The sequence below is a fragment of the Equus asinus genome, chromosome 10 (genome assembly GCF_041296235.1).
Source record: "Equus asinus isolate D_3611 breed Donkey chromosome 10, EquAss-T2T_v2, whole genome shotgun sequence".
NCBI lineage: Eukaryota > Metazoa > Chordata > Mammalia > Perissodactyla > Equidae > Equus > Equus asinus.
Genome location: NC_091799.1, coordinates 80,136,836 through 80,154,401, shown reverse-complemented (window position 1 = coordinate 80,154,401; position 17,566 = coordinate 80,136,836). Strand labels below are relative to the sequence as shown.

General features: G+C 34.6%; 1 protein-coding gene across 3 annotated transcripts in view; it reads right to left on the bottom strand.

Moving 5' to 3' along the window:
• NADK2 (NAD kinase 2, mitochondrial) overlaps positions 1 to 17,566 on the bottom strand; it is a 43,201-nt gene that overhangs the window by 13,386 nt on the left and 12,249 nt on the right. For 2 of the 3 annotated variants that reach the window (XM_070519756.1, XM_044779417.2), the window contains exons 2-7: positions 16,632 to 16,720; positions 15,621 to 15,709; positions 14,557 to 14,638; positions 10,261 to 10,344; positions 8,663 to 8,799; positions 3,525 to 3,603 (exon numbers count right to left, since the gene is read on the bottom strand). In XM_070519756.1, coding sequence (XP_070375857.1) covers positions 3,525 to 3,603; positions 8,663 to 8,799; positions 10,261 to 10,344; positions 14,557 to 14,638; positions 15,621 to 15,709; positions 16,632 to 16,720 — 560 coding nt within the window. Of the gene's footprint in view, positions 1 to 1,035; positions 1,102 to 3,524; positions 3,604 to 8,662; positions 8,800 to 10,260; positions 10,345 to 14,556; positions 14,639 to 15,620; positions 15,710 to 16,631; positions 16,721 to 17,566 lie in introns of all 3 variants that reach the window. The other variant, XM_044779416.2, reaches the window with a different exon arrangement.

The window sequence follows — 17,566 nt, the reverse complement described above, 5'->3', positions numbered from 1 at the left end:
CGCACTTAACCGCTGTGCCACCAGGCCAGCCCCCAAAATACCATTCTTAGGCAAGGTTCACTCTTGGTGGCTAGTCCTTGATATCTCTAAGTCTGTATCTAATCCTTCAAGTTACCAATAATTTCTGCTAAATTCTTGTTTCTTAAGTTACAAGCTAATGTGCCTTTTGAATTGATAGTAAGTTAACAGAGATTATTAATAAAGTTCTAAAGAGAAGTCTCATACGATACTGGATTAGTGGACAAAACTAGGGCTAGAACTGTAATTTCTTAAGAGATAAATATTTCTCTGAGTACTTCATAAATATGAAATCAAGTGGTTTTCTGATACCAGCAAAAATAGCATTATTCTTTAACTGCATGAATGTATAAATGATTTGCAACTATTCAAAGAACTTTTGAAACATGTAAAAGCCTATTTTGTAAGCTCTATCTTGAAATAATGGTATCTGATCAACACTGGGTTACTTCACTCCAGCAAATAAAAAAGTTAAACTCAATAAAATATAGCTTTTCAAAATAATGACAATTATTAGACACATTTGCAAAAACTAACACTCTACAGATAATTTATCTCTTATTCTAAATCTTTCAGTGCCAACCTCCTAATCTGTGAAGGTTTTACATGATACAACTCCTTTCCACTTTTTCTTTGAAATCAACATCCTTCATAAAAATAAAAGACAGCAGGCCTAATATTCACATTTAATCCATTTTATAGCTTTGTTATGTCTTCCTAGAAAATTAGGAATTTTAGGTATATTAGGAGCCTGTTACATACAGACAAGCCACCAGCCAAATCCATAGAAATGGCTGCTATTATGCCAGAATCACACGGAAACAAGAGATTAGAGGTAAATGGGGATAGAAGAGCAGAGGTGGACAGGAAGAAAAGTATAGTCAGGTGAGAGATGTTGAGCCCAAAACAATGAGCAAATTTAGTGTCATTCTCACATGCAGGTTTATCAAGATTAGTCAACTCATAGAACTTCTGTTTCAGGGAAATTATTTTTTTTAAGGCAGCAATAAAACTCACAGTCCCTTTAGAGTGGGTATACTTCTTCTTAAATTGTCCACTGCTACAGCCCAAGAATAAGACATTCTAGGTTAGAACAAATAGGAGAAAAGAGAAAAAAAAATTGGGCTTTTAAAATGTTCTTAAATCTAAGAACATTATAAATGAGGCAGGAATAATATTGCTGCACTTCATATTTTCCAAGCAAAGCACTAAAGTTTTCAGGGCATAGTGAAGCCTCAATATAGGATGTAGAATCAGAAATACTGAGTTTATAATTACAGTTCTGATGCTATCTAATTATATGAACTTGGGCAAGTTATTTGAACTCTCCAAATCTCAATTTTTTCACTGATAAATATAACTACATTTTTTACAAGGTTGCTATGAGCACTAAAAATAATAACATACACAATACACACAGTGCCTGACACAAAGCAGGCGCCCAATAAATGTTCATTTCCTTTCTGCCTAAGGGTCTATGTCATGGAATCTTTACAGATAAGTGTTAATACCTCAAATAGTTAAACCTTTTTCAATAGTGTCAGAAGCCTACCCATTGCTGTCCTTATCTTAGTATAGATATAAGGTGAGGCATCAAAGAACACAAAAAAGCAGCAGCAGCAGACATTATTTAGGAGATAAACCAACCGAATCACTACTGCCACAAAAAATAAAAGCATTCAACCTAAATTCTCCAATGGGACTTCACTGAATTCCCAAGTCTATCAATTGATCCTAGTTTTTCTCCTTTTATAAGTTATTTTTTAGTAAGTACAAATTATAAAGCAACACTAGTAGAAGCCCTCAGAAGTTACAACCTTTAAAATACACTAACAGAATAAGTTCTCTTCTGTCTTATGTCTTTAGCAATGACTAGATTATATCACTAATTAAATTTTCTCCCTTCTCTATCACATAAATGTATCCATTATTTCCATATTGCTTCAAACTTGATATGCAGCAAAAGAAGAAATGCTTCATATATAGCATGTCTTACTATATGAAATAAAGTTTTATTCTTTACTATATTTTTAAGTTCTTTAAAGAATATATTTTTACCTGATTTCTTTGAAGAATAATTTTACTTTTAATACATTTTTAAATTATGTATTTTACCACTGTCCAAAAAATTAAAATACCACTACCTTTATCTTACTCATCTTTATACCCCCTCCTAACATATTACATATAGTAGGTGTACAATATACTTTTATTGAATAAATTTAAAATTACATTAATCAAAATAATTACAACTCAAAAAGACTGTTCAAATCATTCGACTGAATCAGGCTTTGTCTTTTTCAGTACTACCTAAGTCATTGGCTAAAACCTTTTTTAATTAAGACAAACTTTTCTCAACATAATTTCTTATCAAAGGATACGACTCAGAATAAACTGAATTTCACCAAAATATGGAACTCTGAGTAAGCAACGGAATCAACTACATGACCTTCAAAGGATCACATGGTTCTGGTAGGAGCAAAGTGGGACACAGATTCACCTCTCATCTTCCACCTCTAATTTACTTACATCCACAAAATGAGAAGTAAGGCAAGTGTTAAAGTACTGCCAAGAGTTAAATTAACTTTACATTACGGCAGTCATTTTATAACCGGTAATTAACGTCACGCAAAAAAAAGTTTTGCAAAAAAATTCTGCTGACAAGTTAAGCCTAAGTTATACTTAACACTCAAAAAACAGACTTCATCAGTAATAAAACACAGACTATATTTTTATACTCCTAATGAAGAACTTTATTAACTTTAATTTTTGGTAATAATGGTGACAAACTTTAAACTGTCAACACACTTGCCTTCTGATGTTGCAATAAAAAGGATCCAATATCACCTATGTAGTATTCCTGACAAAAATGTTTAGTCTGAATCTTACCATGCAGAGAAAGAAAAATCATCCAAATCTAAAATAAGGAATATTCTGCAAACCAATTGCCTTAGGCCATTCAGAAATATTAATATCATGAATGACAAAACAGGGGCAGGGCTAAGGAACTGTTTTTAACTAATTCTAAAGGGCCATGTTGGTCAAAGGCAATGTGTGATCCTTAACTGGATCCTAGATTAAAATAAGCAAACAAATAAATCAGCTTTAAAGGACCTTATTAAGACAATCAGTATGGAAATTTTAATATGGACTGACTATAAAGGTTTTATATCACTTGCGAATGTATGCCTAGTATATCATTCTTATAAATATTTATAAACCACCCATATGATAGATTAAAGGCTCTGGGAAATACAGGAGTAAAGAAATCTGAATATGTTTGTTTAACCTAGGGTTTCACAAACTTTTCTGGCCATCGAATCTTCTTTCCTCTTAACATATATTAACATGTATGAAGGTTGTGGAAATATTTTATTATACAATTCATTTCTATCACTTATATAGTATTAATTATTTACAAATCTTAGGTTGTAGAAATTGAATAAATATGTAAAAAAATACTAAAATATTAAATTCCAAACTCAAGATTACAGGCTTAAAAGTACCTGGATGATAGACTCTCCCCAATGAAGACTTCGTTTAGTGCTCTCACTGGCAAAAGCTGTGGTCCTGACGCCTCGGACCCTGTAGGTAATGAAAAAAAAATCCAAGATAGCTCCTTCAATTTTAAAAATGTATGATATAAATTTTATAAAACATTAAAATTTTCAGATTTTTGTCTTAATAGAATCATATACTTTAAGATTATTAACATATAAATCAAATAGCTCTTAAAGTGTTTGTAATATAAACCTCAAAGTCACCTAACATTATACTGCAATGACACCCCCATCTCTCCAAAATAAAGCTTAATTCTTCGTGAAACAATTTTTCAAGTGTGATGAAATATATTTCTCCATCTCATAAGATTCTTGTCGTCACACTTAACTTAGTTTTACTCTGGAAGCTTCAGAGGTGGAAATTATCAAGTCCTTCCAAAGGAGAGCCATTTTTGATTTAAGTGGCAAATTACATGCATAGCTCATACTGGAAACCAAATCAGTTATGTTAGAGATCAGATTTTTTTTTTTAAATAAAATCTCCAGAGTGTTTTTAGCAATGGCAGCATTGGAGGAATACTGCCACATCTCCTTTCATGATTCCTAAAAAATGTCATCTTTTCTTTTTTTACTCTATAAGGTTGTATGCACAGCTTAAGTAATCTTCCTTGAAAATTACTTAAACGTCACTCCATCACACAAAATCCTCCGAAGGCTTCTCACTACTTTCTGGATCAAACTTGCGATTGTCACCTTCAAATGGTTTCTTTTACATATTTTTATCTTTTAGCAGTCTCTAATTGGAAATGCCAACCCCATCTTCTCAAAGTCACTAAGAGCAGATTCACTGCAACCAAGTATCTCCCACTGGACAAGCACCAGGGGACAAGTTCCCTTTTTTGTTTCCTCCACACTTTCTCCTAAGTCAAGGCTTAAAAGTTCACCCCAATTGTGGTGGCTAGCCTCCAAGACGGCCCCCAGTGATTCCTGACTCCTGGTATTCACATTCTTGTGTAACTCTCCCTATCACATCATACCAGGATTAGTCTATGTGTCCAACATACGGCAGAAATGATGTTATGTCACTTCTGAGATTTGGGTAAGAAAGACACCCTGGCTTCCACCTTGGTCATGCTCTCTCTCAGATCACTTGGTCTGGGGGAAGATAGTTCATGAGCAGTCCAATGGAGAGGCCAACCTAGTGAAGAACTGAAGCCTCCTGCTAACAGCCACGTGATGAGCTGGGAAGCGGATCTTCCAGTCCCAGTCATGTCTTCAGATACTGCTGTCCAGCCGGCAGCTTGATTGTCACCTCCTGAGAAACCCTAAATCAGAACTAACAGGCCAAACTGCTCCTGGATTCCTGACCTTCACAATTTCTGTGAAATCATAAATATTTATGTTTTAACATACTAAATTTTGAGGTAATATGTTATACAGTGTCTAATACACATTAAACACTTAATACACTAATAAAACTTTCCACCATTGTCACCAACCACTGACTTGCTAGCCTGATTATTATATTCTCCGTTTATATGTTTATTGAACACTAATTACACAATCTCATTTCTTTTGGAGTATAACTGCCTAAAGAGGACCCAACTGTTCTTTCAAATATAACAAGTTGTTATTACAATGCCAAGGACCCTCTGAAAACTTTAACGTGATCAGCTCAATCTCATAATACAATACAAAGAATTTGACACAAAAAGCTATGTAAAAAAGATTTGATGTGTTTAATCAAATTAGATTGCACTTAGACTATAAAACCTGCTAACTTTTGAAAGTGTCTTAATTTGATACTAGATATATTCACATTCTCATACCTGACAGTTTTACAAATGGAAAAACCTAAAAGTTATTGTTTAAATGTTTTTCTTTACATAAGGTAATTACTAATGGAATTGTTTTACATCTCCCCACAGATTTTCAGCAAATGTTCAACTAACAGTATGTACGTGCTAAATATTACTAACTAATAAATCTGAATTCTCACCATCAAACTGTATCCATATGTTTTTCTTTCATATGGTCTTGACTGTCTACCTTTATTTCCATTTTTCCTCATCCTAATTTTCCTCTCCATATTGCACTTTTATTATGTATACTTGCTGAATTTCACCTGAAATCCTTTGTCAAAGGAGGAAAAGAATCAATAAAATTGCTTCCAAGTCTCATTAATCATCTTAATTCTGCTTATATTTTCTTTCATGCTAATTGACTACCAAACATTACCTAATCATGAAATTGTTCATTTATAACTTGCCTCAAATAGGACATGAAAAGATGGACTCGATACCAATTGACAATTTTTCTATCCAAGAAAATTGATTACAAAATTATAATTTATATTCTTAAATATAAAATTGTTATACTAGTCACAGGGACTGCTACTACACTGTGCAATTCTCTCACACTGTCATTTTGTGGGACAATGTTTCCAGGTCTACTTGCATTGGGTATACCTATGAGACTAGTAATAGCCAATAGGATATGAGCAAAAGTAGTGAGAAAGTCTGGCTCTTAAAGCTCCCCTTAATATCCTTCACATTCCCACTGTCTTACTTTCCCCACAAGCTAGAGAATCCAACAGAAGATTCAGAGCCTTAGAAGATGGTGAGAGCCACTGTTTGGAAGTTGCTTGAACACCCCTTGGACAGTGAGATGAGCTAGAAACAAATCCTCGTTACATTAAGCCACTGGAATTCTGGGATTATCAAATCAATTCACTTATCAAAATTAATACAACCAGCCATGCAAACAAGAAAGTTACAAGTTCATGTGAGTAAAGTTTTTAAAAGTAATAAATGAACCACCTCTACTTTCCCTCGAAGGTATATACGTAATAAAAATGAATTCTTCTTCATTAACTTGTACACAAATACAATCTAGTTGAGGACAGCTTACACTACATAAGATAGCAAATTCTGGGGGGCCGGTCCGGTGGCACAGCAGTTAAGTGCACAAGTTCTGCTTCGGTGGCCCGGGGTTTGCCAGTTGGGATCCTGCGTGCGGACATGGCATGCTTGGCAAGCCATGCTGTGGTAGGCGTCCCACATATAAAGTAGAGGAAGGCAGGGAGGGATGTTAGCTCAGGGCCAGTCTTCCTCAGCAAAAAGAGGAGGATTGGCAGCAGATGTTAGCTCAGGGCTAATCTTCCTCAAAAAAAAATTATAATAAGATAGAAAATTTTATTTGCTTGAAGATATATCTTCCCTTTTTTAAGGTGAAAGTAAAAAAGAAAACTAGGATTTTTTTTTTTCTTTGTAATCTTTTGTTCTAAATTAGAAAGCTAAATCAGGGATGAAACACAGTGGTATATTTATAATCGCAAATCTACTCCTATATTCAAAAATCCCAAATGGCAGGTTCCTAAGAAATGTTTCCTGCCAACTTGAAGAGAATTTAAATAGAATATATGAGATGTATCTTGAAATTTTCCTAAATTTTTCCTCAGAAAATAAAGCTATCAAAAAAACCCTTCTAATAAAAGAGAGCTCTAAGATAGTGCCTAGACATGGTAAATATAACTGTTAATAATAATAATTTAACAATTATAAGTATAGCAATTTCCAGTGTTACTACTGAGAAATCTGAAATTACTCTGATTCCAGATTCTTTGTATATATAAGTTTATATATATATATAGTCTTTAAATATAAAATAACGTGCTCTAACCACAATCACCACCACCACTTCCTCTCTGGAAGTTTGTAGGAGCTTTATTTTATCCCTAGCATTCTGACATACCTTGGTGTGGAAGCTTTTACCATTAATTCTGCTAAGTATTTTGTGGGTCCTTTCAATTCAAAGACTAGCGCCTAAGTTTTGAGAAATTTTCTTGTATTATTTTTATTTTGAACATTTTCTCTGTTCTTTTTTTAGAACTATCATTAATCAGATATGAACATCCTGGATGTCACTAAGTTTATATGTAATTTTGATTCTATATATGATATATTAACTTAGTTTATAAACTAAAAACACTGAATCTGAGATAGGAATCTGAGCAATGAATCTCTGAATACCAATCTACATCTTCCCTTTAAGACTGCTGGTAAAAAGAGCCAAATCATGAACATCTTTTAGTGGTAGCAACAAGTTCTTTTGGTGAGGAATAAGGTAAAATTTTTAGCTAAGATTTTAAAATCTTACTTAATAGTTATTGCAGTCTTTCAAAAAAATAATAGGAATTCATTGCATGTAATTACTTAAAAGATTTCTAAAATCAAATGATTTTTTTCAGAGGGAGAAGGAGCATCTTTAAAATATGACATGAACACACAGTTAAGGAACATCCTAACCTATAAAGCTATAAATCAGCATGAAAAACTCTTAGAAAATGAATATAAATAAACATCTGGTACCATGACAGGACAGAGACAGCAAGCAGATAGGTAAAGAGAGCTTTTCCTGATAAGTTTAATCAAGAAATGAAACATAGGAGAAAAAAATATATTTTTATGCAGTCCATAGATATTTAGGATATCTCTTGGGATCTTCTTGCGTCATGAAAGTCTTACAGTTACTGGAAAAAGTGAGAAAATATGGCTAACTTATAATGCACAAATTAGCTCAAAACTGAGAGTTCACCTTAATTCTTACAACAAAAAAGCTGCATATTACCTTTTGCTAATATTCTTGTAGCAGCTTATACAAATATTTGAAACACAAATCTTAAAGCTGGGATGCAAAATTTCCCAACAAAAAGGTTTTAATCAATAACTACAACTATAGTATATTTAAATGTGACTAGATAAATGTATAATTATGAAGAAATCTTCCACAGGTTAGCTCATTTTATTTCTCCTGCTCTCTTTTTCTTTTTTGACATTTCCAAGATTAAGGCCAAGAATCTTTCCTTAAATATCAACTATCCTCTTGGATTTTATAATCCTTCCCTAATCCACTTGTCCTTAAACCCATTCTAGAAAACATTTCTCCTAGAAATATACTGTATTCCTTACTTCAGAATCTAATCATAATAAATTTTACACCTCAAGTAGTTCACTGTACTTTCTTAAGTGTTCTTAGTGGCACTAAAATCCCCAAATAATTATAAGTTCACTTCTAGAAATTAGAGATCAAAGGAACTGTAAGTAAAATATTGCCCTAACACTTCTAATTCCCAATCCACCTACTTTCATCATGAACTCTTTCAATGTTGAAGGCTCTACTATGCTGATGTAAACTGAGCTGCTGTTCATGAAGGTCCACAGGAACAGGGTTTATGCCAGTGCCTTCAAGGTATAACCTGATTCGCTGCCTCCATAACCACCTTAGGAGAGTAAAGGAAGAACAAGTTGTGTTAAGACAGAATAAATTAAACTAAGAGTCAGACATTATAATTTCACCAAATTCAAAATTTCATGTTAAAAAACTATTTACTCCATGAACAAATTATACCTGAAACCCAGATTCCTGCTCAAAGGCAGATTTAGATGTGAATTTTCTCGTTTCAATTATAATGTAAATATCTAATGTATTTGTACAAAATCTCCCAAACACGTGAATTAAAGTCAAATCCTTTATCAAGTAGCCATTAAATCCAAGATACTGAGCTAGATATAGTTGTGTTTTGCTCATCCAAAAGTATTAACACATGCAGGGGCCAGCCTGGTGGTGTAGCAGTTAAGTTCTGCATGCTCTGCTTTGGCAGCCTGGGGTTCGCTGGTTAGGAGCCCTGGCGTGGACCTACACACCACTTATCAAGCCATACTATGGCAGGCATCCTACATATAGAGTGGAGAAAGATGGGCATGGATGTTGGCTCAGGGCCAATCTTCCTCAGCAAAAGGAGGAGGATTGGTGGCAGATGTTAGCTCAGGGCTAATCTTCCTCAAAAAACAAAAAAAGTATAACATATGCAAAAAAGAAAGCATTCCAAAATTAAAATAATATTGTGATAAGGTAGTTGGATTAGATAAAAATCTCTCCCCCAAATTTTGTGATGATTTTTTTTACAATGAAAGGAGAAAGAGTAATAACAAATATTATAACATTTAAGATTATACCTAAAAATTTAAATGACATTTTTGGTAAAAGTAAAAGAAAAAGAACCAGGTTTACTTAATTTCAAGACCAAAAATTGATGTATCAAAAGCCAATGGGACAGATTCTGCTAGGTAAGTATACAAAAATTTACTCCCACTTGATGGTTATAAATTATTCATTTCTAGAGGTGCCAAACTTCTGAAATTACTAGAAAATAAAATCATTATTAATAAAACAACTCTAGAAATCAAGAAGAATTAATACAATTTCACAAATACCCAGGGACAAAGCTCTAAATCCAATCTAAGCCAGGAGATAAAAAGAAGTCCAACTCGCTTTCTCCAATGTAATGAGCCAACTCCATCTCTGCTCCTCCTCCACCCGCCCTCTTTCAGGACAGTTTGACCACTGAATAAATTAAGTGAAAGGAATATGAAAACACATTCCCACTACTTATGAAACACTTAATATGTCAGACAGAGATTCTAAGCATCTCTGGGAGAGAATCTGGGGAGGGAGTAAATCCAACCCTCAGTCATTCTAGATGAGAGAAGATGAGGATAAAAAATATAAAATCTCTGAGAATTTGAACACTCAGTTTTAGCCAACAGTTTTAACTATCTTTCCACCAAACTGCTAAGAACATGTAACAAGGTTAAGAAAGTAGAGACATGGCCTCTATCTAACAGCACTTTTAACGACACACATTTATTAAGGTGTTTATATAATAGTAAGAAATTCCTACCTGAACTCGCCACGGTAGAACTTCTGTAAGGCTTCTGGGAAGGAATGTGTATATCGAACAGGAAGACATAAATGACCCTCAGACCTTTATTTTAAAAGGGTTTTGGGGTAGCATTAAGAGAAAAAGAAAAAAAAAAAAACAATTCAAAAGGTATCACTAAACTACAAAAATCAGATACGAAATTTTAAAAATTTTTACTCTATTCTTTTACCACAAAATTGTCTATATTTTCAACAACAAGAACAAAAAAAGGCCAAATAGAAATAGTTTACATCCAGCTTTAATGCCATAACACACAATACTACTTAAGTTTCCACATTCCAGTGAAACTAAAAATAACAGCAAATCTGCCACTGATTGATTATTCTGTAAAATTATCTAACGGTATAGTGGTGTTTGTATCTTACCTTTAAAGTATTTAACTATTAACTTTGGGCAAGTTGCGTTAGCATCAGCTTCCTCATCTCTAAAAGGGTGGTAAAACCACCAATCTCAAAAGGTTATTCTGAGGAATCAAACTGCCTATGTGAAAGTGTTTTGAACCATAAATCCCTTTTAAATGTCATTTAAGAAATTCCGAGTCACTAAAAGAGAACTCAGAAAGCTTAATCCAGCATAATCCTTCATTACTCAAAAAATATGAAGATGAACTCCTTCAAGGAGTTAACAGCTTGATGTGGAAGACAAAAATTAAAACAAACAACTGCAAACTACAAAGTGGTAAGATTGCCTATAGGTTGCTATAGATAGATGAGAGAATATGGCACCTAATGTGAGGAAAGGTGTCTAGAAAGCTCAAGCATCATCATTTCCATGATGCTTCAACCTTGAAGGAAAGTTTAAGAGTAGGCTTGACAAAACAAATTCTTGATAATAAATGTAAATTAACTTATAAGTGTGAAGAGCAGAGAAAAAAGTACTACAAAGTTGTAACTAGTCAGTAATGTCTTTATCTGAGAGGGTCAACACTGAGGTTAAGAAACTTAGGCAGGACCTAAGTTTTTTAATTTTTATATTCAGTGCAAGACTTTCCATTGTGCTAAGTATATAAAAGGTATCAACAATCATTTGATAAAATAATACCTACTGAGATCAACTGCAGTTCTGAAACACCCCAGAGGAAGATTCTCTCATGAAGTTATAGTGAGATATCACCTAGGGCTGCAAGCACATTCACATGGCTGTTGGCAAGAGGCCTCAATTCCTCTTCAGGTGAGCCTCTCCACAGGGCTGCTTGAGTGTCCTCACATCACAGTGGCTGACTTAGCCCAGAATGAGCCATCCACGGTACCAATACAGAAGCTGCAATACCATTTACGACCTAGCCTTGGAAACCACACACTGTCATACCATATTCCATTGGTCAAATAGGCCAGCCCTGATTGAACACAGAAGGGGATAGGGAACCACATAAAGGTGTAAATACTAGAAGACTACCTTGGAGACTGGCTACCACATGGCCTCTGTCCCATTTTAATTATTAAGCATTCAAATGTCACAATTATTTACCAGGCTCAGCAGAGTGAGTGCAGAATACAGAAGGGACAGAGAGAAATTATATATTTAATTTACATGAGTCCATGTGAGTGAGCTGTCTTGGAAGTGGATCCTCCAGCCTAAGTTAAGCCTTCAGATGCCTGCAGCCCCAGCTGACATCTGACCACAACCTCATGAGATCCCAAGTCTAAACTACCCAGCCAAGATGCTCTCGAATTCCTGACCCACAGAAACCATGAGAGATGACAAATGATTACTATTGTGTTAAGACCTCTAAGTTCTGGGCTTATTTGTTATGCTGTACTTGATAACTAATACAGAGGAGAATAAACAAGTTAAACATTAACTTCTGACATTTAGGATCTTAAGGACCACAATGCTTAAGAAAAAGAAGTCAGGCAACCTGAATTACAGAAAAGCTACGAGCCTTGATACATTTCTGCCTGGAAGCAAAAAGAGAGGAAAAAAGGACTTCCAAAACCTATTATTCTAGATAGAAATTAGAAAAGCAATACCATCTGCTTACCAGTTTCAAAATCCCCACTAGCTTCTGAGTATCAAGCCAGCTTTTTAAAGGAAAATATATTTCAGCTAACTGTATAAAATGTGATCACTAAAGTTAAGAACCTCTAAAGATATAAAAATATGCCATTAAGAAGTTCTAAAATACACATGCATCAACACTGAAGGCAATCAAAAAACAATTACTGAACCAATCATCTCAACTACTTATGCTCAGGGAACATTTACTGTTAGGTCGGGGTCCTAGCCCTGCTTTCTAAGATCATTTAATTAATCATTCATTTTTAAAATGTTTATTACCTACTGACTATGTATAAAACTATGCTAGTGACAGAGAAATTAAAACGCAAAGTCCTATACACAAGGAATTTACAGTCTAAGGGAAGGGACAAACAATCAAGCAGAAAATAATATGCAGAAGTAAGTGCTCTCTGTATAGGGAATTATAGTCAGATGCCTGGAGAGGCACCAGTCTTGAATAAGCAACAACTGTACAATTTAGTAAGTAGTATAAGGGCACTCTACGCAAAAGCACATACAAAGGCATGAAAAGAACATGGCCTTCTGGAGAACTCTTTCACTCATTCTTTCAAATCCTGCTATCTTAAATATCAACAAAGCTCCTCACCAGAGCAAAAGCCACCACACATGAGCCTCTATCGCATCAGCAGATGCTCATACAGCTACATTCTGCACTTAGGACCAGCCTTTTAGAAGGATCCTAGGCTGTCCCTAGGGGGCCTTCAATAATGTTTTTTTTAGCTGAAGAATGTATACTGCCTATAGGTAAATGAGGACAGGTGAAATGAAAAATAGGCAACAGATTATGAAATATCATATACATTATGCTAAGGAATTTGCCATGTATCTTGAAGGAATACACAGGGAAACCCTAAAAGATTTGAACAAGTTTTTAGGCTAAAAGGAATCATGTATGAAGAGAGAGATGGAAAAAAGAAGATGGGCAACAGAACAAGATTTTTTTTTAAAGCAAGAGAAAAGTTGAAGAAGTTCTAATCCAGTGACTTTCACTTATTCTGTGAGATAAGAGAAGGGTTTGTTGAAGGAAGAAGGATAAGGAAAGTAAGGAGCATACAGAAGCTGAACAGCCACTCTGGATGCGGCTACCACAAGGAATGGGGCCATACAGAAATAGAGATGACTGCAGCCATACAGAAAGTACTTTGAGCACCTCTCAGGGTCCAGTTCTAAGTGCTAGAAACTACCAAGTGGAAGTAAATTCAGGCCATCAAAGCCCAAAGTGAGCCACCAAGCCCAAGTTTCTAAGATTTTTTTCCCAGATGGCCTCAGCAGTGCTGATGTAGGAATAGAAAGGATGGCAGATTGATCTAGGACTGAGGAGAAAGATAATGGTACAAAATAATTAAGACATTTGTCAAGAAAGTGAATGAAGTGAGGAAGAATCAAGCGAGGAAAACAGAGAAGAATCAATACACTGAAAGTCAAAGATTTAGTAGGACCAAGGTGAGTAAGACTGCTGTTAAGGTAGGAGGTTGCAGTCAAAGTGGAATTAAGATTTGAGAGATGGGGAAAGTCTAGAAGATCATAAAGTCCAGGGATGGTCCTGGCTGTGGGTGGCTGGAACAGAATGTGGATAAATGTCAGTCAAGCTGAGGGGAAAAAAAGTGAAAATCGGTTTGGTTTATTCATTAAGTCAATGAAGTTACCCAGAAAATCAGTGGAGGCATAACCAAGAACGTAGATGAGAGCTATAAGGAAGAGTAGGAGATAGAATGTTATTAACTCACCCCTCTTCAGCAATACCAAAAGTCCCCAATACTCCTTGGGGAGACCTGGATCAAGGACTCAGGTCTATTCTGCCATAGATACTACTCCCAAACTACCTGGCAAGTCAATTGTGAGGACTTGTCTGTCCCATATCATAATTTTCTACCACCAATGCCAGCTAAATGCCTGAGCTAAAAACAAGAGCTATATCCTTGAAAGCAACTACATAGAAGAGAACTCTGCTAAAGGTACCTGCCAAACTTTCATCACTAAAATGTTTTTGGAACATGGTTCTAACATTCATGATAGCCAGAAGCAATGATGTTTCCACTTAAACCATGCACCACAGTAAATTCCCTGTAGCAACAGAGCCCAGTAATGTGACTGCTGTAGAGACAATAAAGAAGAGCTTCCAAATATTAAGATTTATCATAAATAGTCACTATGAAAAGGAAAGCATAAATGTTTTTATATCTAACACACACACACAAAAAAAGCCAAACAAACAAAAAATATGTTTTTCTTTACCGTTCTGGATCAGTGTTTACTCCAATAACTGGTTTAAGTCTGTCCAAGACTTTACTTGCTGCCAGAAGCATCGTGCCATCACCTAAAGGATATAAGACATAACTAGATTCGTTATAAAACTAGTTTATAACATCCTTTTGAACACTAGGACTTTGGGGGCTGTCTTGTGCACTGTAGGATGTTTAGCAGTATCCCTGGCCTCCTCCAGCTGGGAAGCACTGCTCTTATTCTACCACTTCTATTAACCAATCCTCTTTCCTTCTCTCACAACCACAGTCCAAATTCATAATTTTTTTTTAAAGATTGGCACCTGAGCTAACATCTGTTGCCAATCTTCTTTTTTCTTCTTCTTCTTCTTCTCCCCAAAGCCCCCCAAGTACATAGTTGTATATTCTAGTTGAGTGCCGCTGGTTGTGCTTTGAAGGACGCTGCCTCAGCGTGGCCTGATGAGCAGTGCCAAGTCTGCACCCAGGATCCCAACCAACAAAACCCCAGGCTGCCGAAGCAGAGCACATGAACTTACCGACTCGGCCACGGGGCTTGCCCCACCTAAATTATTTTAATGAGAATATAGCCAAGAAAATGTCCAACTTCAGATTTTTCTCTCCAACAAATGCTGTCAATTTAAAGCTTTACAAAGAATATTCACTAACTTAATAATAAAGCTTAGGAAAAAAATAAGTGTAAGTATATTGGGGCCAAAGGGAAAAAGAATTTATCTAATCTCAGTAAACTCTTAATGTAACTTCAACTTTTTTTTTAAGACTGGTATAACTAAACCAAAATACAGTTACAACTAATCCTTCGAATCATATTTGAAGTTAAATGCACACCTTAAATATATACACCAAAATATACACATGGAACCTCACAGTAACATAATTCACTAAAAGTGAAACCTTATATAAGGTAGATTTTTTTAAACTTGATCCTAAAAACCCCAAAATTTGTCTTATGGTGTAGGACTCTGAAGACTTTATTACAGCTAGACCACAGAGTATTTGGAAGTGAGTATTAAAGAGTATTTCTGTATTCCAACATCTTCACCTCTGTAAAACTATTACCTCCTGCAGCTATGACAGCATCTGCCCATCGAACAGTTTCTTCATCATATTCTCTCCTCTTTACTAATCGAACCTCAATTCCTTCATTCCTAAGACAAAAAAGTAAAGGTTATATAAAATTTCCACAAATAACATAAAGGAGTATGGATTCTGAAAGGCAGATTATTACAATGGAGATGTACAATAAATACATTTGTTTTATAAATAAACAAATTTGTGTTCAGCTTCACAAGGTTAGCTTCATTTTCATTTAATTACAAAAGCCAATAGACTATGACAAGCCAGGAAGCATATGAGTAACTTGAAAGTTAATGACTATCCCAAATCCCTATGTGCTTTAAAAATCTTTTATAGCCCGATACAGACCAATACTGATTGATAAGAATTTCATTTTATTTTCTGTACTCCTTATGATGCTAAAATACAGCAACACAAAAATGGCCCAGAAGACTAACACCTTGAAAGATAATTTTTTTCATTATAAAACTGAATAGCTGTTATTTTAAATCCAACGAATATTTACTGAGTGCCAGACACCAAAACAGTGACTAAAATACTTTCTAATTTGCATCTTCTCACAGTGATTCTCTTGTATACAAGTAAACTTATTCACTGACTGCATTTAGTCCCAATTAATTGAAGTTTCTACATTGATAATTTTTAGGCATTCAAAGATTACAATGAACACCCACATAATCCAGTATTCTGTTTAAGAAATAAAACATTACACATACAGATGAAGCTTGCTGTGTACAGAATTAACTCTTTGTAGAAAAGGCACTTTTCGGGCAGATCAAATAATAACTGAAAATCTGTGAAATTTTCAGAGCACAATAAAAATTTCTGTAGAAACACTGTAATAACAGGTTCATTAACCACGATATAATTTTCTGAAAACGATTTTTAAATGGCAATCTTTACTAAAAAATCTAAGGATTAGCTGCTAGTCAAAATAAAAATTCTAAGTCCTAAATACAAAAGCCCATGCAGGGCCTGATCCTACAGACTTACCGTAAACTATCTAGAATATGCTGTACATTTTTGGTGTGAATATGATGTCGTTCAAGTAGTCCACTGTAGCTAGAGCCTTTCAATGCAAGCTATATAAAATAAAACAAATTTGGTCTTATTATATGATTCATATTACATATTTCCTTAAAAAGCCCTGTATAAAAATAGAATGCATTTTTTAAGGTACATTTTAATGACTACCTGTGAAACCTACAAGTTTACATTAAACTAGAAAGTCTCATTTCAGAAAATCATAATTTGGTTTTAATACCAAACACACTATTAACCTTCCTGAATCACACAGTCAAGGGGATCTTAAAATCTGCATGTTTTACAGCTTGAGCATTTTATTTTTTAAACGGATTTTTAACATATCGCATATGGCTTGAAGAACAAGATAAACTAATATTTTAGAAGGTAGATGACCTCTGTTGCACTTGGATTTGCAGCTCTCGTGTTCAGATTTATGAACTCTACTTGGAATTTACCCTAGACAATCCAAACAAAAGGTTGGGTAGCTCCCTGAGAATAGATAACTTCAAGAATTGTCTTTCTTAGTCAACTGGAGTAATATTTTATAATGTCACTATCTTGCCATTAATATTCTCCTCTTAAAGCATATTTCTAAATAATCTATAAAGTAAAATGTTGAGAGAGAAGTTTAGAAATATCCTCAATGAACATCCATTTAATCATCAAGTAGGACATTTGTCCACTCGAGTGAATGCTAGAATTAAAAAGCATGTGATTTTCTTTCCTTCTCCAAATTTCCTTATACCTTGCCTCTTTACCATACAAAATCAATTTTTCAAGTACCCGTCCAAAACACAACCTTAAACATATTCTTTTATTTTAAATCATAGCTTACTAAATTATAAAGTAAAACCAATTTTTTAGATAGCATTTGTAATATGCATTTTGCTTTTTAAAAGTTT